The sequence below is a fragment of the Corythoichthys intestinalis genome, chromosome 22 (assembly GCF_030265065.1).
Source record: "Corythoichthys intestinalis isolate RoL2023-P3 chromosome 22, ASM3026506v1, whole genome shotgun sequence".
Classification (NCBI taxonomy): domain Eukaryota; kingdom Metazoa; phylum Chordata; class Actinopteri; order Syngnathiformes; family Syngnathidae; genus Corythoichthys; species Corythoichthys intestinalis.
The window spans coordinates 13883220-13906299 of NC_080416.1; the positions used below are offsets into that span (position 1 = coordinate 13883220).

General features: G+C 37.9%; 1 protein-coding gene across 4 annotated transcripts in view; it reads right to left on the bottom strand.

The window, feature by feature from the left end:
* Positions 1-23080, bottom strand: part of csmd3b (CUB and Sushi multiple domains 3b) — a 684074-nt gene that overhangs the window by 258685 nt on the left and 402309 nt on the right. For all 4 annotated transcript variants that reach the window (XM_057827420.1, XM_057827419.1, XM_057827418.1 and 1 more), the window contains 2 exons: positions 16041-16128; positions 15833-15957 (listed from right to left, as the gene is read on the bottom strand). In XM_057827420.1, coding sequence (XP_057683403.1) covers positions 15833-15957; positions 16041-16128 — 213 coding nt within the window. The remainder of the gene's footprint in view (positions 1-15832; positions 15958-16040; positions 16129-23080) is intronic.

Below are 23080 nucleotides of genomic sequence, written 5' to 3' on the forward strand. Positions count from 1 at the left end.
TACGCAGCGCCATACCATATTTCAATTTGTTATTTTCCAAGTGGTGAAGTCGCAACTCAGCAACAATCGTAACATCCCAAGTGACCAAGGCAGGCTTTTGTTGTAGTTTTCTAAGATTTATTTCAATTACAACTCTGCGACTGATAATAAAAGCCAAGCGTACCCGTGATCCCACTGATGCATTCAAATGCACTTACAAAAAAAAAAAAAAACAGTGCTCACAAAACGGACTCGGACAATTTGGCAACAGAATATATAAAGACAGCATGGCTCTTTCGGTCAAAAAAGTTCCAGACCCCTGTACTCGACTATGAGATGCTTATATGAGTGTACAGAATCATCCCACTGTGTTTTTTCCTTTCTTGGAATGTGTCCATGAATTGCTCCACGGGACATGTAAGAGACGATTTATAGAGACGATCTAAAGCCCCCAAGTGTGCCATGGTGGCCCCAGCATCATCTCATATGGCCCCTGTTCCTCTCATTCTCCATACATCTTCCCTTAACCTTCTCGCCATAATCCATGCATACCGACATGTATGTGCAAGCAGAGGTGTGTACTGTATGTGCGTGACAGTGTATCTGCATGCGACAAAAGGCGCATGCGTGTACTTTGACAGCTCAATCAAGACGGCCTGAACGGATGGTCCACCGTCGGCATGCGCCGTAAGGTGATTGGACACTGTGCTGCCATAGCAACGGCAGGGAAAGAATTATCACAGGCTCATAACTGTATCTTTTACTCTTTTCCAAGGGAAGGTGTGCACGTATGTCTAGGCCTGCGAATCCCAAGTTTGTAGACAAGTTCACTCATTGACTGCCATTAAATCGATTTTGAACAAACTTTGTGTCGACATGTTTTTTGACTTTTAGGGCAGGAGGGGCACAACATGTGTCATTAATAAAATTAACTTACAAGAATATTTATAATAATAAGTTGAAAATTAGCGTTTTTGTTTGTTTTTTGTTTCCCACCATTCTTGAGGGGAATTCTAAATCCGGCTGCTTAGGACAGCAATACTTTTCGCCAAGATTGTCATCCATTGAATATGGTACGCCCACCAGTGTTGTGCCAATGTAGTTACTCCCCGTCAAAAATTGTATCCCCTGGGCGGAGTCGCTGCGCTGCTTGCTTTTGCTTGCTTTTTTTTCTATGACGTTTTAAAACATGGCCCATGGTATAAAGTAACATACATTCTGAATGTAAAAAAAGGCAATGTTTTACTGTTTTACTTGTAGGATAACCTGTAACTAGGGCTGTCAAAATTATCGCGTTAACGGACGTTAATTAATTTTTTAAATTAATCACGTTAAAATATTTGACGCGATTAACTCAGATGTCCCGCTCAGACATATTTAAATGACAGTACAGTGAAACGCTCACTTGTTGTTATGGAGTTTTGCCGCCCTCTGCTGGCGCTTGGGTGAATGACCATCTTGCATATTGCCTCAAAGATTACAATGAGGCCGTTTATGGACATTAAGAGTGAAGAGAATGCCACCGGCCGCTTGGGGGCAGCGCCGTTCCATACTCATGTTATTTCTTCTAAACGTGGGAGAATTAGTAGTTGTGAGATGTTTATGCTGTTGCTTTGTGCTCCACACATATTTCGGTAAGTTTTCTTTCTTTTAGTGGCAATTATGTGTCTCTTGTTGTATTTTGGGTAAGATATGTACAGATATATGTTTTACACTAAAGGCGAGTGGACACAGGCGTTCTTTGGACCGCGCCGTTTATTGGCAACTCCTTCACAACAAACATACAGTGGGGAAAACAAGTTTTTGATACACTGCCAATGGGAAAACCCTTTGGCAGTGTATCAAATACTTGTTCTCCCCACTGTAAGTATCGTTTAGTGAAAGCACAACAAAAATAATATTCCTATCTCTCCAAAAAAAAAAAAAAAAAAATGTTCACAAAAAGAACAGCACTTCAGTCTATATTAATGAGGCCCTATTCTGACACACAGTTAAACAACAATGCAAAATGAACTGGCATTCCATATTAAAATAGCTATGCAAAATACACGTAAAACTTTGGTCACTCTATTTTTATTATTGTTATTTTTATTCTTATTATTATTATATTAACTCTACGTTTGATTGAAAATTTTACAAATTTTATTAAAACGAAAACATGAAGAGGGGTTTTAATATAAAATTACTATAACTTGTAACTATAACATTTATCGTTTAAGAACTACAAGTCTTTCTATCCGTGGATCACTTTAACAGAAAGAATGTTAATGCCATTTGTGGATTTATTGTTACAATAAACAAATACAGTACTTATGTACAGTATGTTGTATGTATATATCCGCCGTGTGTCTTATCTTTCCATTCCAACAATAATTTACAGAAAAATATGGCATATTTTAGAGATGGTTTGAATTGTGATTAATTGTGATTAATTACGATTAATTTTTAAGCTGTAATTAACTCGATTAAAAATTTTAATCGTTTGACAGCCCTACCTGTAACATATATTTAATAATAATAGTAATAACAGTTATAACTAACTATAAATAACTTTTCTGGCTTTAATTAATTGTTTAAGTCGACATAACTCTTAACTAATGTGTGTGTGCGCTCCTGCGGCCAGGGGATACCATTTTTGACGGGGGTAACTACATTGGCAAGACACTGTCTTTAGTGGGGCAAATTGAAACTCCACTAACCATTTGGTCCACATTTTCAATCTTTGGTTCTTGCTGAGTTGTTGTTGTCGCTTTTGAAATCTTAGGTTTGAAAAAATTACGTACATCCAACTTGCCTCTTCGGTCCTTGGATGGTTTTGGCTAAGCAAAGCAAATGATCATCTAAGCTGCTAGTCACACGATCTGTTTGAAAATTAATTTTTTTGCTGATTTCATTCATTTTTGTTTTTTGGTTTGATTGCTTTAAAACTTTTATAGACAATATTTTACCGGAAAACGTAATTTTAAAATCATATACAGGAAAGTCAATTACATGCTATGACACTTTTCGGCCACCAAGGGGGAGGGGGGCCTGCCCCCCCCCCCCCCTTAAACTCCACTTATGGTTTTTTGTCAAATTTCCCTCATGGTTTTTTCAACGTTAGCGAAAAAAATCAAGGTCCACATGGTCTCACCTAGGGATCCGGCCTTGGAGGTTAGCGGGTGGTCCTTGAATCCCCGCACCCCTCACCTCTCAACAGGGAAGTGTATTTAATCCACATGGAGCACAGCAACACCAAGGACGCCAAACACACTTCCTGAGTATGAACTTGTCTCAGAGCTGATTTGGAGTCAAGGTCGGTGAGTCTCCTGGTTTAAGGGGCCATTTCTTACTTCCAGTGGTGGGCATAACAATCAATCATTCAACAGTACCATGTTTTTTCATGGTACCACAACTGCAATGTTTTGTTCATACAGGTTTTTTTTGGACAGAACTGTGGATGAAATGAATGACAAGTGTTGCTGTGGTCCATTTTTGTGTGTTCTGGGTGTTAAAGGACATGAATAATCAATGGGATAATGTTCTTTTAGAATGGGAATTTTGTCATCCGCAATTACATTTAGTGTAATTAAAGTGAATGCATTATTTAGGGAGGGAGTATCTCATTTTTAAGGCTATAAAAAGTATGCCCAGCAGGTATGCACAGCTTAATTTTTAGGCAATGCGCTAGAGGGCAACTTTTATTTTTAGGACAAAATAAAAAAAAACCTTAAGGTGTCCTAATTATGGGAACAACAGTCTTAATCCCTTGATGCATGAATTTGCATTTAATAAATATACGTCAGAAAGCATTGCGGGAATACAGTACAAGTACATATATTTATTTATTTATTTTCTGTTTTAATTTTTTTTTTTTTTTTTCATTTTGAGAGATAGGACAAAGTTTGAGCTGTATTTTTCAATTTAGCTATATTTAGTATTTTATTTTAATCAACACTAGTAGCTTGTATGTACCGTATTTTTCGGACTGTAGGCCGCAGTTTTTTTTTTTGTTTTTTTTTTTCTCTCCATAGTTTGGCTGGGGGTGCGACTTATACTCTGGAGCGACTTATCTGTGAAATTTTAAGCACATTATTATAGGGTTAGCGATAAAAAATAAATGAAAAAAATTAGCGTAACTTTAGCTTGAAATATTTACGTAAAATGAATGATGACTGCCAGGTTTTTAGCTTTAAACCAAGAATCTAGACATTACGCATTTATTTACACAAATTTTTACTTAAAAACCTCTTTGTATTGTGATGGCCGCCACGTTGGATTTTGTATCCATACACATTATGGTAGCTTGACATTCAAATAATCAGGTATTTTTGGCCAACTGCCTGTTTTTTGTTTTTTTTTTGTCTAGCAAAAAACTACCGTAGTAATTCAGGCTTTTCTACAACAATACAAAAAAAAAAAAAAAAATGTTTTTTACGTGTTACATATTATGTAAAATTTCAATCTAAAAATGACGAGGGCCATATAGCTGGCAATCGGCATCGGAATTCAACCAAAATAAGTTGAGATTTGTATATAGAAAAATGCAACATGTGCTTTTTTGAGTAAAATTAAAATTATTCTGCATGCTTTTCTCAAGTATTGAGTTTCTGATGTGAAAATTGAGTGATTTATTAGTTGATGAAAACTTATGGCAAAATTCCACTGAGTAAAAAAAAAAAAAAAAAGTCGCTATTTCGGGGAAAAAAAACGTCATATGGTAAATATTGCTATTGATCCTGAAAATATAGGTGTTTATCTCTGCATTTGGTGATGTGTAGCGTAAAATCTGATAATTTTGTAGCCATTTTAAGTTTTGTTAAACTGTACTCACAGTATACAGTGGGGAGAACAAGTATTTGATACACTGCCAATGGGTTTTCCCATTGACTGTGTATCAAATACTTGTTCTCCCCACTGTATAAAAAAATAATCGTGATTTTATTAGGAAAAAAATTTGAATTTTTTGATGTTGCTGCTTATAGAAACTCATATATGCCTAAAGGAGGTGCCTGTTTTGGTTTTAGATCGCTAAAGGCTTTGGTTGAAAATATTTGAATTTTAAAATTTTGAAACTAGGCCCCCTTATGGAGCGGTCCCGTGCCCTGTCAACTGATAGTGAAGTCAATGGCTTAATATATATTTGTTTACTATTTGAAATGTGTTGCCACCCTCACATTTCAAATTGATTGGACGTCTACTAGTTACAAACTCATTTCAATTCACAGTAGAAGGATGACTGGACGCCACATGAATGGACATCTAGCATCATCAATAGCAGTGAAAGAGTTCAATTTAAATTCAGGCGTCCAAGGTTAAGCTTCATTTTGAAAAATGAGTGAAAAAAAACATACGCTTTTTGAGCTCGTCTCTGAATGATGAAAAAGTTTCTCCTCCAATATCTTAAACTTTTATTTTCTATGCTAGGTACTCCCAAACGAGCACTTTGAAGCAGCACGCCGACATAAGTAGGGATGGACCAATAGGCTCGGCGGCTGATTGATGACATCATTAAGCTGGCAAGGTGTCCCGGCGGCCCACTGTAAATGGCTCGGCGCCCACCAAAAAACTGTCTAAAGAGAGAGTGATTCACTTCTTTTTACACATGTACAATAAGGCATCCTTCATTCAGGCAGGAAATTGAAGGAAATCGACTAAATATACCCCTGAAGTGTATACGGGCGCACGCGCACAGAGTTTTGGCTAGCTGGCCTCGCCATCTGCCTATTCATCAAGATGCCACATGGACACTCGCTACGTTTGTCTTTCTGCCTCCAAAAAATGTTGTTGTATTGTACAGAAGGACAATCTGCCCTTTTATTCTCATTGAGTTTCAACGCTATTAAATAATAAGCTCTTGTTCTAATGCTATTTCTCCTCATTTATTCTGGTTTACTTGTGTGATAAAAGCACATATGTTCACACATGCTGAATTAAAGTCATTGGCCGCCCTTGACGGCGATAGATGTCGAATCCATTTGAACTGGGAGGGTCTGCAGAGTGATTACGGCCAATGTTAATAGCATGTTTGAACAGGGTGAGCGTGTTGATAAATGGCAGATTTCTCCCTTCTAGTGGTTACAACAGGTCGATCCTGATCTGTTATAGCACTTTTATTGCACAATTTATTCAGGAATTCCGCCACGTGATGTAACGTATTTTTCAGACTATAAGTCGCACCTGAGTATAAGTCACACCAGCCATAAAATGCCTAACGAAAAGGGAAAAAAATCATTTAAGTCGCACCGGAGTATAAGTCGCATTTTTTGGGGAAATTTACTTGATAAAATCCGACACACAGAACAGACACAGTGCCATCCATAATTATTGGCACCCCTGAAAAAGATGTGTTTTTTAGCTTCTAATATATATAATGGAGAAAAAAGAAAAATCCAACCTTCAATACAAGCGTATTCATTCAGTGGGGGAAAAAATCCCACATAAAGAAAAAAATATTTGACATCAAATAATATGTGTCACAATTATTAGCACCCCTGGTGTTAACACATTGTACTACCCCCTTTTGCCAACAAATCAAGGTCTGGGGATTGAGATGGCCATGGGAGGAGCTCGATTTTGTGTCTGGTGAACCATTTCTGTGTAGATTTGGCCATATGTTTAGGGTCATTGTCTTGCTGAAAGACCCAGTGACGACCAATCTTCAGCTTTCGGGCAAAGGGCAACAGATTTTGATTTGTAATGTCTTGGTATTTCAAAGCATTCATGATGCCATGCACCCTAACAAGGTTCCCAGGGCCTTTGGAAGCGAAACAGCATCACTGACCCACCCCCATACTTCACAGTGGGCATGAGGTGCTTTCTCACACAAAAATACACACGGTCCCAGGCTTCAGCTGGGACCATGTGCTTTGGTCAGATGAGACCAAGATTGAGCTTTTTGGCAACAAACACTCTAAGTGGGTCTGGCATGCCGCGAAAGATGTGCATGCTGAAAAGCACCTCATACCCACTGTGAAGTATGGGGGTGGGTCAGTGATGCTGTTTTACTTCCAAAGGCCCTGGGAACCTTTTTAGGGTGCATGGCATCATGAATGCTTTGAAATACCAGGACATTTTAAATCAAAATCTGTTGCCTTCTGCCCGAAGGCTGAAGATGGGTCGTCACTGGGTCTTTCAGCAAGACAATGACCCTAAACATATGGCCAAATCTACACAGAAATGGTTCACCAGACACAAAATCGAGCTCCTCCCATGGCCATCTCAATCCCCAGACCTTGTTTTGTTGGCAAAAGGGGGTTGTACAATGTATTAACACCAGGGGTGCTAATAATTGTGACACACATTATTTGATGTCAAATATTTTTTTCTTTATGTGGGATTTTTTCCCCACTGAATGAATGCACTTGTATTGAAGGTTGGATTTTTCTCTTTTTTTTTACCATTAAGCTCCCATCTTATTTGAATTAAAAAATATATATATATTAGAAGCTAAAAAAACACATCTTTTTCAGGGGTGCCAATAAATATGAAGGGCACTGTATGTCATCCTGCAATTTAAAATAAAAATACAATCGAGAACAACATGCTGAATAAGTGTACAGTATGATAATGTTACATGATGCATGAACAACAAAATGCGAACGTGGCCGGTATGTTAACGTAACATAGCTATTAAGAGTTATACAGATAACTATAGCATAAAGAACAAGTTAACACATTTACCAAACCATCAGTGTCACTCCAAAACACCAAAATAACATGTGAAATGATATAATATTGTGTTAATAATTTCACACATAAGTCGCTCATGAGTATAAGTCGCACTCCCAGCCAAGCTATGAAAAAAACTGCGATTTATAGTCCGAAAAATACGATATTCCTCATACCAAAGCAATAGAAATGTGCTTTTACGTCCTCTTGTGGTATTCCATTGGATTGCTTTTGACAATCTTGTTAAGTGAGTGAGTGTCATGTACTTATTGATTTTTGTATTAGTGCAGATGTCAATTGTGGATTTTTTTATACTATACTTATTATATTCAGTGCCATACAACCCACAAAAAAGAACACTGTACACAGTTTATAGTGATTTACATTTACTGACGCTTTACATGGATGATTGTATGGATTTTCTGACTCCGATGTGAGTGAAACAATGTTCTGTAAACGGAGTAAATTAAAACAAAAACAATATGTGTAAGGGTGAAGCGAAAAAACATCTTTTGTAGTATAACAGTCTTGAAGATAAAATCCCTGTTTGGCTCCATTCAGCTTCTTTTGTGACAAAGAAGAGCTGATGCGACATTTACATTCACAGCAGCCCGCCATGACGGTACCTGCGTTGACAGAGTAATCCGCCCACAATCCGCCCTCCCCCCTTTTTTTGCAGATGCTGTCGTGTTTGCACCAACTTAAGCCTGCCTCGCCTCGGCTAAAATTGCCGAAAGGAATTACATGCGTTTGCAGTATAATGGAGTAGTTGGCGAAGCTGCTCGATGTTTCGGATGGCGGCTTAATCTCGACAAGCCTGCTTGCTAGATGTATGAGCCAATCACAAAGAGTCTATTAGCATCACACCTGGATAGTTTTTTTTTTTTTTTTTTTTTAATATTTCCAATGTCGGATATGAAAGTTTCTCACCTGAAGGGGGTTCTTTTTTTTTGTGACAAGCAGAGTACACTCAATATTCCACACAATGCTCTTCAACTAAGCCACCAAAACATCCCATTTCAAGCTAGAGGGGCTTTATTTTGCAATGTTTACGCTTACTCGGGAAGGAATGATCTTGCCTGTAGTTCAAATACCTGTAAGTTCGCATTTTTCTTGTCAGAGTTACAAATACGTTGTCCTTCAAGCAACGCCGATATACTAAGGTTTATGGGATTTGTAGCAATACTGCTGCTTTTGAAGAAAATGAAGGGGAAAAAAACACTTTACAGCATATATACTCTATTAGGTTATGGAAAAACGGGTATGAAAAGTATCTGAACCTTTTGGAATTTGTCACATTTCTGCATAAAACGACCATCAAATGTGATCTGATCTTAGTCAAAATCACACAGATGTAAAAACAGTGTCTGCTTCAACTAAAACGACCCAAATATTAATAGGTTTTCATATTTTAATGAGGATAGCATGCAAACATTGACAGAAAGGGGAAAATAAGTAAACCATCTGCCTAAGGAGACTTAATGAGCAATTAAAAGCAATTTTTATAGAACAATTTAAGTCAGGTGTGTGCTAAATCACTGATGAGTGGTTTAAAGCTGCCCTGTCCACTATAAAACACACACCAGATAAGAATTGTCTTGAGGAGAAGCATTGTCTGATGTGGTTCATGGCTCGGTCAAAAGAGCTTTCTGAAGGCCTGCGATCAAGGATTGTTGATTTGTATAAAGCTGGGAAAGGATACAAAACCATTTCCAAAATTCTGGATGTTCATCAATCAACAGTCAGAGAAGTTGTCTACAAATGGAGAGAGTTTGGCATGTTGCTTCTCTCCCAAGGAGTGGACGTCCACCAAAGATGACACCAAGCGCAGAATACTCAGAGGTAAAAAAGAACCCTAGAGTCTCTGCTAAAGACTTACAGAAACTACTGGCACACTCCAATATCTCTGTGCACACATCAACTATATGTAATACAATGGTCAAGAATGGTGTTCATGGGATGACTCCACGGAGGACTGTCTAAAAAAAACATTGTTGCTCGTTTAATGTTCGCAAAAAGGCACTTGGACAATCCGCAGAAGGTTTGGCAAAATATTTTGTGGACTGATGGAACCAAAGTTGAATTGTTTAGGAGTAACGGACAACGTCATGTGTGGAGGCAAAATGGAACAGCTCACCAACATCAACACCTCATCCCCACCGTGAAGCAGGGCGGAGGGAACATCATGATTTGGGGCTGTTTTGCTACCTTAGGGCCTGGACACCTTGCAATCATTAATGGAAGAATGAATTCAAAGATTTATCAGGATGTTTTGCAGGAAAACCCGAGGCCGTCTGTCAGACAGTTGAAGCTAAAAAGAGGATGGATGCCACTACAAGACAATGATCGAAAACACAGAAGTAAGTTAACTTCAGAATGGTTTCAGAAGAACAAAATACACATTCTGGAGTGGCCAAGTCAAAGTCCAGACTTGAACCCCATTGATATGCTGTGGCATGACCTAAAGACAGCGATTCATGCCAGACATTCCAGGAATCTAAATAGTTTCATAGTTTCATTAAACTATGGTGTGCTATTTATTTTAGGTGTGTTAGAGTAGTACAAACAATCCTACAGTACATATGAGAAACAATACTATTCCCTGATTGATCATATTAAGTGTGTTAGAGTAATGCAAACAGTTATATGGTATGTGCGAGAAAGGTAACTATTCCCTTCATATAAGACCATCATAATTACGAAATGACACTGCAATGAGCATTATTGAATGTTTATGACATATGTCATTTTGTGTCATCCGGCAAATTATCTCACTTTTGAATGGATGTACAAGATCCAAACTGGACATAAAGTTCCTGACATAATTTGCAAGATGACATTTAATGACATCTGTCTTACACGCCGAAACATGTCAGGTAAATAAAACCAAAATGTTTGTCTGTGATAAAAGGGGAAAAAATCAACTAAGCAGTCTTAAACATTCATTAATGCCTATTATAGTGTCATGTCATAATTATGGTGGTTTTATTGCAATCTTTTTCAAAGTTTGACATATTAACCCAAATAAATCAACAAATAAGCCGCACTGGACGATATAACCCGCAGGATTCAAAATGAGGGAAAAAAGTCGCGGCTTATAGTCAGAAAATTGTGATACTTTAATAGTATTTTATTTATAAAAATTATATATATATATATATATATATATACGTATATATTAGGGCTGTCAAAATTATCGCATTAACGGGCGTTATTTATTTATTTTTTTTAATTAATCACGTTAAAATATTTGACGCAATTAACGCAGATGCCCCGCTCAGATACATTTAAATGATGGTACAGTGAAACACTCACTTGTTAATTGTGTTTTATGGAGTTTTGCCGCCCTCTGCTGGCGCTTGGGTGCGACTGATTTTATAGGCTTCAGCACCCATGAGCACTGTGTAAGTAATTATTGACATCAACAATGGCGGGCTACTAGTTTATTTTTTGATTGAAAATTTTACAAATTTTATTAAAACGAAAACATTAAGAGGGGTTTTAATATAAAATTTCTATAACTTGTACTAATATTTTTCTTCTAAGAACTACAAGTCTTTCTATCCATGGATTGCTTTAACAGAATGTTAATAATGTTAATGCCATCTTGTTGATTTATTGTTATAGTAAACAAATACAGTCCTTATGTACCGTATGTTGAATGTATATATCCATCGTGTGTCTTATCTTTCCATTCCAACAATAATTTACAGAAAAATATGGCATATTTTATAGGTGGTTTGCATTGCGATTAATTGCGATTAATTAATTTTTAAGCTGTAATTAATTCGATTAAAAATTTTAATCGTTTGACAGCCCTTACATCCATATATATATATATATATGTATACACTGTATATAATCGCACATCCTGTGATGGGACTATTGCGCATGCGCACATCACGACGGCGATGTTTAAATGATATATTGTGCAGGCCTAGTAAGTGTATGACTTTAGTTGCACTGTTGGACCGGTCTTACACAATATACAGTATATTATATATAATCATGATAAACACAGGTCACACCTATTATGAATAAGCATGGCTATTAACGTTATATGCGGTTAAGCGTTACCTGGAGTATATCGTTCCCCTGATGTATGTCACATGGCTAGGCCAAACACATATTGGCCTTGTTACTAAGCAACAACTGCCGAGCAGCAAGGAGCACTTTGTCATGTCAAACAAAAGTTACCCGCTGTGCACTTGCTCATAAAGCTGCTCCTTCATTGCAAACAAATCACACTTACATAACGTTCTTTAACTGGGTGACTTTCTCTGCTTGAGGACGCTTAACCAATCGTCACGCCCTACACTTGATGGCTTGATGGTTTAAATGCTCATTATTTCATCTTTGGTCATGATGATTCCCTAACAGGCGTTAACCATCTTAAATTGCCAATTGTTAGAAATCATGAAGGGTAATATCTCTAATAATGACTGTAATAATAAGGTTGATTGTTTTGTAGTCAACCGAAACCAAGGGTGACGGCTGCACTTTTGAAAAGACTAATATTAACTCTGTTTATGAGGACATTGTATTAGAGAAGTCAGTGAACAGATGCTAACACTAGTTCAAAGGATGCCAACTTTGCCGTGTGGTGTGCAAGAATGTAAGATGACTTGCATTCTGGTAGAAAAATCAAAAGTACACATGTTCTGTATTTGGTATTTCAAGGACAGCGGTCACTACAGTGGATATCTATTCAAACGTTATCATTAGCAGCTAGCACCAGGTCACAGAATATGTGTTGTGGTAGTTAGTAAAAGAGGAAAATTTATACTGGAAACACTTACAGCTGTCATTGGCAGCCAAACTGTTATGTTACGTGAGGTTACCAAAAAAAAAAAAAAAAAATGTATAAAACAAAACAAAAAAAAAATACTTAAAATTCCCAGAGGTAAAACACCAGAACTATTATTTTTTAATTCATTTATTACTATTTAAAGAAACACTTGGTAGCTTTTCAGTTTTGATCAATTTTAGCGGCGCCAGTGGACAAAAGCGGTAGTGCTTTGCCTTCAGGAAGACTGTTTTTCCCATGAGGACCAGCGCACACTTGCAGTGTCGTAAAATCATTGATCAATCAAAAATCAATCTACCAGTCGCCAGCGCCTGTGTGAGGGATGAATAGTAATAACATTAAAAAAAAAAAAAAAAAAAACAAGTATGGAAAAAAATAAAAATGAAACAGTAATGAGGATTGTAACAGAAATAATAACAATACATACATGTGGAGCTCAAAAACGAGTGGGAAAAAGCTGAGCTTTTTTGTGTCCCACCCCCATTTCACTCCAAAATGCAAAAAGGAATGCAGTCACTTCGCTAACAACAACTGTAATAATCATAATGTTTACATCGATAATAATAATAATATAATAATTGCGGTTTTGGCTAAAAAAATAGCATATGACGGTTAGCAACTGTGCGCGAAAGCGTTTGCATCGACTGAATAATGGGGAAGTGGCGTATGCCGTAAAGCAGTCAGCACATTTGTAGTCTTTTTTGTGTGCTCCTGCCACCCTCCTCAAAGTTAATTAGTGAAACCAGTGAAAGCGATACAGAGTAGGGTTGGGCACCGAGCATCCATGGGATACGGTTCTAACACTCCAGTTCTCCCGGAACCGTTCGAATTTTTAAATTTCGATTCCATGTCTCGATGCCCTGATCGTCATGCGGAAAAAAATGCTGCCGAAAACCACGAAGAAGCCAGAAGAAGCACGTGTTTGTGCATTGCAAGTTGATAGCAACCATGGACACGGTACGGCGGCGCTCAAAAGTTTGGCTTGATTTTACAAAAAAAAAAAAAAAAAAGATCAGTCAGCTCAGTCCAACATTTGCACGACCGGCTTCATGGAATACAAGTGCGAAGTGCATAGCTAGCTGAGTGCTACGTAGTTGACACACTGCACCGTCAGAACCAGGTAAGTAAAACAATACATTACGTCTATGCAGTCTACGTCTATGATGGATGGATAGAATAATATGAGAATAAATCATATTATTACGTCGGGTTATGGTCGATATCACATGTAGCCTATATATAATTAGATGCAAAATAAAAGACTTGGCGGCGTTGGTAAACAGCTGCCATCTTAAAGCAGTAGACGCCTCCGTTAAAATCAACAGCATTAAAAGGATTTTTGTTTTGGAATCTGTTGTGTTGCTTATTTAGAAAGAAGCAGCCATACGACGCATTCGGTTACTTTTTTAATGAAGTCGTAGCAGTGAAAACATAGCATCACATCACAAAGCATCCTAGCCAGACGCCCTGATCTCTTCTTCTCCGCATTATACTTACACACTCCTAAAGCGCCACACACTGGCCTAACTGGTATTGTCACAACATAAACATTGCATGTGTCTGTAAACACAATAGAATCGGTTTTACAAATAAGGAAATCTTATTATTTTGCCTCATCTACATCAAATTATAATCAATAGAAAATTTATACTAATGCTTTGTTGTAGTTCCCAGCTAAGGTATATGTATGGCAAAAGAATACAAGTAAATGTTTTCTACGTGAGCTTTTGAAAAATAAAGATCTTTGTGAAAGTGCACTCCTGTGGAAAGAAACCATCACATTTGAGTTCAAAGACTGATATTCATATACAAGTTAAAAATATCTGAAAAGAATCAGAATCGAGAATCGTTCGGAACCAGAATCTAAACATGGAACCGGAATCGTTCATTTTCAAACGATGCCCAACCCTAATACAGACCCCCCTCAAGATATAAAACTGGTGTAATTCAATTATTTTTCAGTCGACATATTATTATAAATGTGATGAAAATATTTTATAATGGTTGAAAAGTTACCAAGTGTTGCTTTAAATATTATCGTTTAATTTTTTTCCCGAAAAAGGATATTTTATTTTTTTTCTAAATTACATATTCTTTAATTTCTCATGGTAAACTAGTATGTGCAGGCAACACTAATACTGTACTGCAATTGCCAAAGTGGGCCTGCAAAAATTGTCCCATGGACCAGAATTGGCCCCTGTGCTGCAGGTTTGAGACCAGTCCTATACAAACCTAATATAAATATTCAAGAAGCCATAATTCGTGTATTAAAGGAAAAAAATATTAAAAAATCATGGTTCTCTTGACCAGCTTCGAAATCTTTTCCTGTCTCCAAGTTAAAATGTGAACTTTTGTATTACCATATTTTTTGGACTTTAAGTCGCACCTGAGTATGAGTCGCGCCCGCCATAAAATGCCCAACAATAGGAAAAAAAAACATATAAGTCGCATTTTGAGGGGAAATTTACTTGATAAAATCCAACACATAGAACAGATATGTCATCTTGAAAGGCAATTTAAAATAAAAATACAATAGAGAACAACATGCTGGATAAGTGTACAGTATGATAAATTAATGTTAGATGATGCATGAACAACGAAATGCGAATGTGGCCGGTATGTTAACATAACATAGCTATTAAGAGTTATTCAGATAACTATAGCATAAGGAACATGCTAACAAGTTTACCAAACCACCGATATCAATCCAAAACACCAAAAAACCATGTGAAATGATGAAATAATGTGTTAATAATTTCATACATAAGTCGCTCCAGAGTATAAGTCGCACCCCCAGGCAAACGACGAAAAAATACTGCGACTTATAGTCCGAAAAATATGAGATTTGAGTGCATTGTCTATTTAGCTGGCAATGTTGAAAGTGGTAACTAGCTGAAAAAGTTTCAGAAAAAAATCACCTAAATTATGCTTACGTCAATGCTTTGAGTATTCAGCTGAATTGTTATTAGTCAAGTGATGAAATAGCTCCTTTCATTCCTCCACAATGGGACACGCACCCCATAAATTTTGCCTTATATCTTTAAAGTCTCTCGCCCCGAGTGTGAAGCCTTCAACCAGGCCAACGTTGACAAACGACTCTGGCATTTAAAGCGACGGACGAGCTCAGTCTTCGTCTCGATCTGCTTCTGTATGTGTGCCGGAGCCCCCCAAAAACCACCAAGTGTCAAACTGGAATCGCCAAGAGTGTTGTGATGCTAACACAACTCTTGAATGTCAAAACATAAATATATCATGTAACTTTGAAGCTATTTGATTTAAAGTACTGAGAGTGGTTTAAAAAAAAAAAAAAAAAACTAAGTTGGGTTAATATTGTGTTTTATTTCGGACTACTCGGAAACAATATTACATTTGTGTGCAGTTATGGTTAATTTTTACCTTTGCAGACGGGCCTGTGGTCACTCCATGCTGCAAAAACTTCAGCCACTCGCTGACAGCTGATGCTTTTGCTACCTTGGAGGACGTAGTCTTCATCGCAGCTGAACTGCACCACACTTCCAATGCTGGGTAAAAATATGACGAAATAAGCTTAGTTAAAAGAAAAAAACTGAAAGTTTCAGGTAATATATCAACAGTGTTTTGGTACCTGAAGTCATTGCCATGGCGTTTTCCGTTCTCTGGCTCACCCGGGTCGGGACAGGAATTGGACGCCTGTCGCACGCCACCTTCATTTACTATAAGGACATATGGGAACACACGTCAAGAGTTGGGAAGCAGCTAGCTCGAAAAAAAAAAAAAAAAAAGTTTAGAAGGTCATGCGCGGCACAGCAGTTCAGTAAACAAACAAAAAATGTTTACATGAATGGCAGATGGAAGATGGGCAATTATAAGAAAACTGATAAATATTAGGGATGTCACTTGATTCTGAGAATCTGCCGAGTGTCGACTCGATACCGAAAAAAAAAAATGAAGCACAATGAAGCCTTGAACCAATTGGCTGCAAAGCTCAATTGCTTCAAGATGCTTCATTTGGCCGTTACTCTTTTCGTGGGGGAGACAGTCAACCTCTGCTACCATCTGCTTTCATCACTTTTGTCGCCCAACATGCCTCCTAGCATGCATTGCAGCGCTATAGTTGTAAATAATAAAGTTCATGTTTGTGCTAATTATTTCTCCAGTTACTGTTCTTGTTGTTTCATTAATTGCTAGTTATGAAATTTGGTGACACTTTTTGACAGCGGCGCCATAAGACTGTCAAAAGAACCATCATAATTATGACATGACACTGCCATGAACATTAATGAACGCCTATGACTGATGTCATTTTGTATCATCTGGCAAATTATCTTCCTTTTGAATGGATCTAAAAGATCTAATGCCCATAATAATGTAATGTCATAATTATTACGGTCATATGGCAGTCTTATGACGCCGCTGTCAAATAAATTGTTACCTATTAACCCAAATAAATCAGCTAATAAGCTACGCTGGACTACATGCCGCAAGGTTCCAAATGAGGGGAAAAAAATTAGTGGCTTATAGTCCGCAAATTACGGTAGCGCCTTCATAGTTCCTAGTATAAAATTTAAAGGATCATATCTCCGGTTTTCCGGGGTCAATCGGTGCCATATAAAATCTGGGAGGGATTTTAAAATCCACATTTTCAAGTCATGTTGAGAGCAGCGCTCTATATTAAATACTTAATTTTTTACGGTGCTTTAAACATGCCACATGATTGAAAAAGCCAGTGTGATCATACAATGGCAAGCTTGAGTCTGATTGGTATAAAGGAGTCATGTGATTAGTGTTGCCACGTCTCATTGGTGAAACTGGTAACGCTACTGTTGGCGTCACTGGCCCAAAAAAGTAAAATCTAATATGCAGAATAAAGAGGAGAAACGTAACGAATAGTTTAACACAGAGTCGCAGGTTAAGAGTAGCGTTTCTTTTTCACAATTCTACTTAAGTAAATAGTATGGCTAAGTACAGTGGTTTCTTAACCTTGCTCAAGGAACCAAACACCAAGAGTTTCACATCTGCCTTCAAGGAACCCTTCGGAATTAAAAAAATAAAAATAAATACATTAAAAACCAATACATCTCAGCTAATATCTAAGCAGATTCCTGTTCAACTTCCTACTCATTTCGACAGGATGTTTTTAAACAGGTCAAAATTTGAGTCCATTCTGCCCATCAGTCTGTTATACTTCTTCATACCAAGTGCAAGTCAACCTTCCAATGAGAAAAACATTTTTTCTTCCCATCAGATAGAGAAAAAACAGTTTACAGAAATGGAATAAAGCCTGAAAATTTGGGCCAGTCTATCAAAAACCTAATGTAACATGCCACTTTGCTTAGATTTAGTCAATGTATGACAATACGGCCCTGCAGGTCCTATGCCGAACCCCTTATACTTGCTCACCGAACCACTGGGGTTCATTTTCTGAAAAAGTTACTCAAGTAAATGTAACGGAGTAAATGTAACACGTTAGAACCCACTTCTGGTCACACAATGGATGCAATAAATTAGTATGGCCACAAGGTGGCAGTATTGTACTGTAAAATGTCAACTGGCTCTTAACACCGGCGACTCTAGCCAGCAAAATAAGTTTTTTATTAAATCAAAAATCTGATCCTTTTCACCCAATTCCAATTCTCTGAAAAAAAATCAGCTCGATTTCAGACCACGTGATCAGATTGGGGACATCCCCAATATATCATATAAACTAGTATATTGCATGCCATTTATGGCAATAGATGTCCAATTCATTTAAACTAGGAAGACTACTTATGAATGCTCATATTTCAATGCCATTGACGGCCCTAGATTTCGAATTCATTTTGACTGGAAGGGTCGAATGATCGTTTTTCCAGCACCATCAATGTGTTTCTGAGTCCCATGTAAGGGTAAAAAAAATAAAGTCATAATTCGTGCATGAAAGTTTTAATGAAGATTGCAAATACATAAGAGTTACTTTCGATGACTACACAGCAGTCATACTTTAACTTTAATGCAAGTTTGTATTCTACTGGGTGTACTTCTAATTCTTCTCAACAATAGTGTTGGCATATATTAACTTATACAGCCTAAAAAGAATAAAACAAATGGAAAACTTCCAAAGTATGGCAACAGGTAGCTTTGGCCATGAAAAATTAAACGCAAAATTTTTCAAGTTTTTAATAAAAATGGTCCGCATGGAGAGTGCTGTTCTCTGCGTCATAGCAAGCATAAGAGATTAAAGAGCAAAACTTGTTTTATTTCCCGTTTTAAACTTTTTGGAATATCACTGTGTGAATAAGTAACAACCCCATGGTGTGTTGTCTTTGCGCTCTCGTACAGCAACACGCATTCTCTCTTCAGGAATGTTCTACTAATGTTGGGAAGCAAACAAGTCGTCCTAATTATACGTTGGTTCAAATAACATTTCCTCGCTAAAATTATCAATAACCATCAGCAATTAAATTTGCTTCAATGACTTGTCAAGATATTGTTATTGAATCAATGTCAGATTAAGGCTTCTGTTTTTTGGTCTTCTGACACCCTGCCGCGTTGGCAGGAAACCCCCGAAGTAACTTTACTTGCCAAAACTTCATGAGGAAAAAATGAACCCTGTCCCTCCAAAAACATGTATTCTTGCTGCAAAACTGATGAAACACAGCTGTGAGAATGCGACATTGATTCAAACAAGAAGTGGTAAAGACAACGCTGCAGCGGCGTAACAACAAGGTGCCACTGGTGGTGCCGTCATGTCGGTTTGTTGTGTTGTCACCGTTTGAGCACCTCAAGTGGTTCCGTTCTCTCTGAAGTGACTGTCAAAATGAGATGGTGTTGTTTTGAAAAGAATTAACAATGTATTCATACCTTCAGCTCTCATCTTGACAGTGTTACTTTTCAGTGTGAAAACACTTATTTCAGTCCATAGTTTTTACCTTTTCCTGAAGGATTTTATGCATGATTTTGTACTCGAAACAGTAATGGTAAAGTTGCACTACTAAGGCCATTATGGACATCGCTCAACATTCAAACAAAGTGTTACGTTAGCCAAATAGCCAAACGGAGGGTTTCAATATCATTTCGAATAATGGAAAAGCTAAAAAAAAAATAAGGGAAATTCTTTGGTAGAGCCGGCCTACCCAATAACCGTCACCATTTAATTATGTTCTTGTATGTGAAAAGAAGATTTTGATTACTAATTATAATATTATAATAATTTTAGTCAAACGTTAATTATGTACACTGCCATTTAAAAGTTTGGGGTCACCCACATAATTTTGTGTTTTCAAAAGTCACAATTTTACTTTTCAAATGAGTCGCAAAATGAATAGAAAATGTAGTCAAAACATTGACAATGTTAGAAATAAAGATTTTTATTTGAAAATAGAAACTGCAATTTCCGGAGAAATTACTCTGAGTCTTTGCTGTGTGGAGATACAGATCTTAGCCCCGCCCATGTTGGTTTGGGGACAATATGGGGACAATAACAGGTCACTTCCTGTTTATTTGGGGACATTTCGGGGACATGTCCAGGTCATATCAGGTAATTTGGGGACATTTGGGGGGCGTGTTCTGGTCATACAGGTCATTAGGGACATTTGGGGGGGGCGTATCCTGGTCATATAAGGTCATTGGGGGGGCGTGTTCTGGTCATAACAGGTCATTGGGGACATTTGGAGGGCGTGTCCTGGTCATTATAAGGTCATTTGGGGGCGTGTCCTTGTAATATCAGCTCATTTGGGGACATTTGAGGGGCGTGTCCTGGTCATATGAGGTCATTTGGGGACATCTATAAAATATTCCATATTTTTCTGTAAATTATCGTTGGAATGGAAAGATACTATGACACAAGACGGATAGATACATTCAACATACAGTACATAAGTACTGTATTTGTTTATTATAACATTAAATCCACAAGATGGCATTAACATTATTAACATCCTGTTAAAGCGATCCGTGGAAAGAAAGACTTGTAGTTCTTAAAAGATAAATGTTCGTACAAGTTATAGAAATTTTATATTAAAACCTCTCTTAATGTTTTCGTTTTAATAAAATTTTTAAAATTTTTAATTAAAAAAATAAACTAGTAGCTCGCCATTGCTGATATCAGTAATTACAAAAACACAAGTAACAAGTGGACATTACACTGTGCTGTCATTTTAATCTGTTTGAGTGGGGCATGTGCGTTAAATGCGTCAAATATTTTAACGTGATTAATTTAAAAAATTGATTACCGCCCGTTAATGCAATAATTTTGACAGCCCCCAATTTTTTTGTTCTGCTATGTATAATTGCAATTTGCAAATGTACCAGCAGTATTTATTAAGGATTTAGCATAGGTTTTTTTGGCTGTGGAGTGAATTAATCGACATACGATCATTTTGACTTCCAAACTAGGTCCTTGAACAAATTGAATTCGGTACCACTGTTTCACCATTTTGAAAATCCTTTTTACTCAAGCTTCACTCACACCTCTTATCTCTTATAGGGTCTTCCGTTTTCATCATGGCAAGCGTCAGTACCTCGACCCATGAGATGAGAGGGATTTTTTAAATGTCATTGTTCCGTCAGCTCATTGGTCAAAAAGCAGGAGACGCAGGTAATGCGTTTCCCTTCATATTCGCATAAAGCACCATACTATAAGTAATATTCGTTTGTTCTTCAAATAAGACACTTTTTTTTAACTTTGATGATATTACGAGACAAAGCATGTCGCTTGAAAGCTCAAAACAGGATGCGTACTTTTGTTTCTGAATATTGGACAATTCAGCAACCCAGCTCCTGATATGACACTGCCGATTTTGCTACATCCTGCGACTTAATAACTAACATTCTAGGATAGATTATTGTTTGCCATTTGCCCAATTATCTGCCATACCGCTGACATTCACATCAGTTGCACTCCTTATTGGCATAGCGATCATCCTGCTAATTTGGCCGGTAGACGGTCCATGTTCCAAATACTTAGCATTGCGGCGTCGACATTTATATTTACATAATGAGCAGGCATTTCTTTGTTTAGCTTCTGTTTGAGGTGGTGTGGCCAGCTAACAAACACATCAGCGTACACTCAGCAGGTTGCGGCGGATGCGTGTGTGTTGTTTTGCCGACAGGCTAGTTTGTTGCTTTGCTGGAGCGGCTAATTTGACCATCTGGACTATTTGAATGGCGCACCCCAGAGGGGGCGCGGAAACTACGTCACGTAACAGAAACTCGCGAGATACGTCCGATATGCGTGCACGCTCGCTTTGGTTGCTAAACCAGTCAGAAAGGAGAAAATTAACAACACAGTTGCGCTAATCAATGGAGAAATCATTGACATCTGTGACTAGACTTGGTCTGTGAGCCATAACTTGTCCGTATAGCAATAATAATTTAAGTTATAAAGTGGGGCAAATAAGTTTTTAGTCAACCACCAATTGTGCAAGTTTTCCTACTTGAAAAGATTAGAGAGGCCTGTAGGCTAATTGTCAATGAGAGACAGAATGTGGAAAAAAAAACAGAAAATCACATTGTTTGATTTTTAAAGAATTTATTTCCAAATTAGAGTGGAAAATAAGTATTTGGTCACCTACAAACAAGCAAGATTTCTGGCTGTCAAAGAGGTCTAACTTCTTCTAACGAGGTCTAACGAGGCTCCACTCGTTACCTGTATTAATGGCACCTGTTTTAACTCATTATCGGTATAAAAGGCACCTGTCCACAACCTCAGTCAGTCACACTCCAAACTCCACTGGGGCCAAGACCAAAGAGCTGTCGAAGTACACCACAGACAAAATTGTAGACCTGCACCAGGCTGGGAAAACTGAATCTGCAATAGGTAAAACGCTTGGTGTAAAGAAATCAACCATGGGAGCAATTATTAGAAAATGGAAGACATACAAGAGCACTGATAATCTCCCTCGATCTGGGACTCCATGCAAGATCTCACCCCGTGGCGTCAAAATTATAACAAGAACGGTTAGCAAAAATCCATGAACCACACGGGGGGACCTAGTGAATGACCTACAGAGAGCAGGGACCACAGTAACAAAGGCTACTTTCAGAAACACAATGTGCCGCTAGGGACTCAAATCCTGCACTGAAAGACGTGTCCCCATGCTGAAGAAGGTACACGTCCAGGCCCCTCTGCGGTTCGCTACAGAGCATTTGGATGATCCAGAAGAGGAATGGGGGAATGTGTTATGGTCAGATGAAACCAAAATAGAACTTTTTGGTAGAAACACAGGTTCTCGTGTTTGGAGGAGAAAGAATCCTGAATTGCATCCGAAGAACACCATAACCACTGTGAAGCATGGGGGTGGAAACATCAATCTTTGGTGTTTTTTTTTTTTTTTTTGGAAAGGGACCAGAACAACAGATCTGTGCAAAGGAAAGAATGAATGGGGCCATGTATCGAGACATTTTGAGTGAAAATCTCCTTCCATCAGCAAGGGCATTGAAGATGAGACATGGCTGGGTCTTTCAGCATGACAATGATCCCAAACACACAGCCAGGGCAACAAAAGAGTGGCTTCGTAAGAAACATTTCAAGGTCCTGAAGTGGCCTAGCCAGTCTCTAGATCTCAACCCCATAGAAAATCTGTGGAGGGAGTTGAAAGTCCGTGTTGCCCAACGACAGCCCCATAACATCACTGCTCTAGAGGTGATCTGCATAGAGGAATGGGCCAAAATACCAGCAACAGTGTG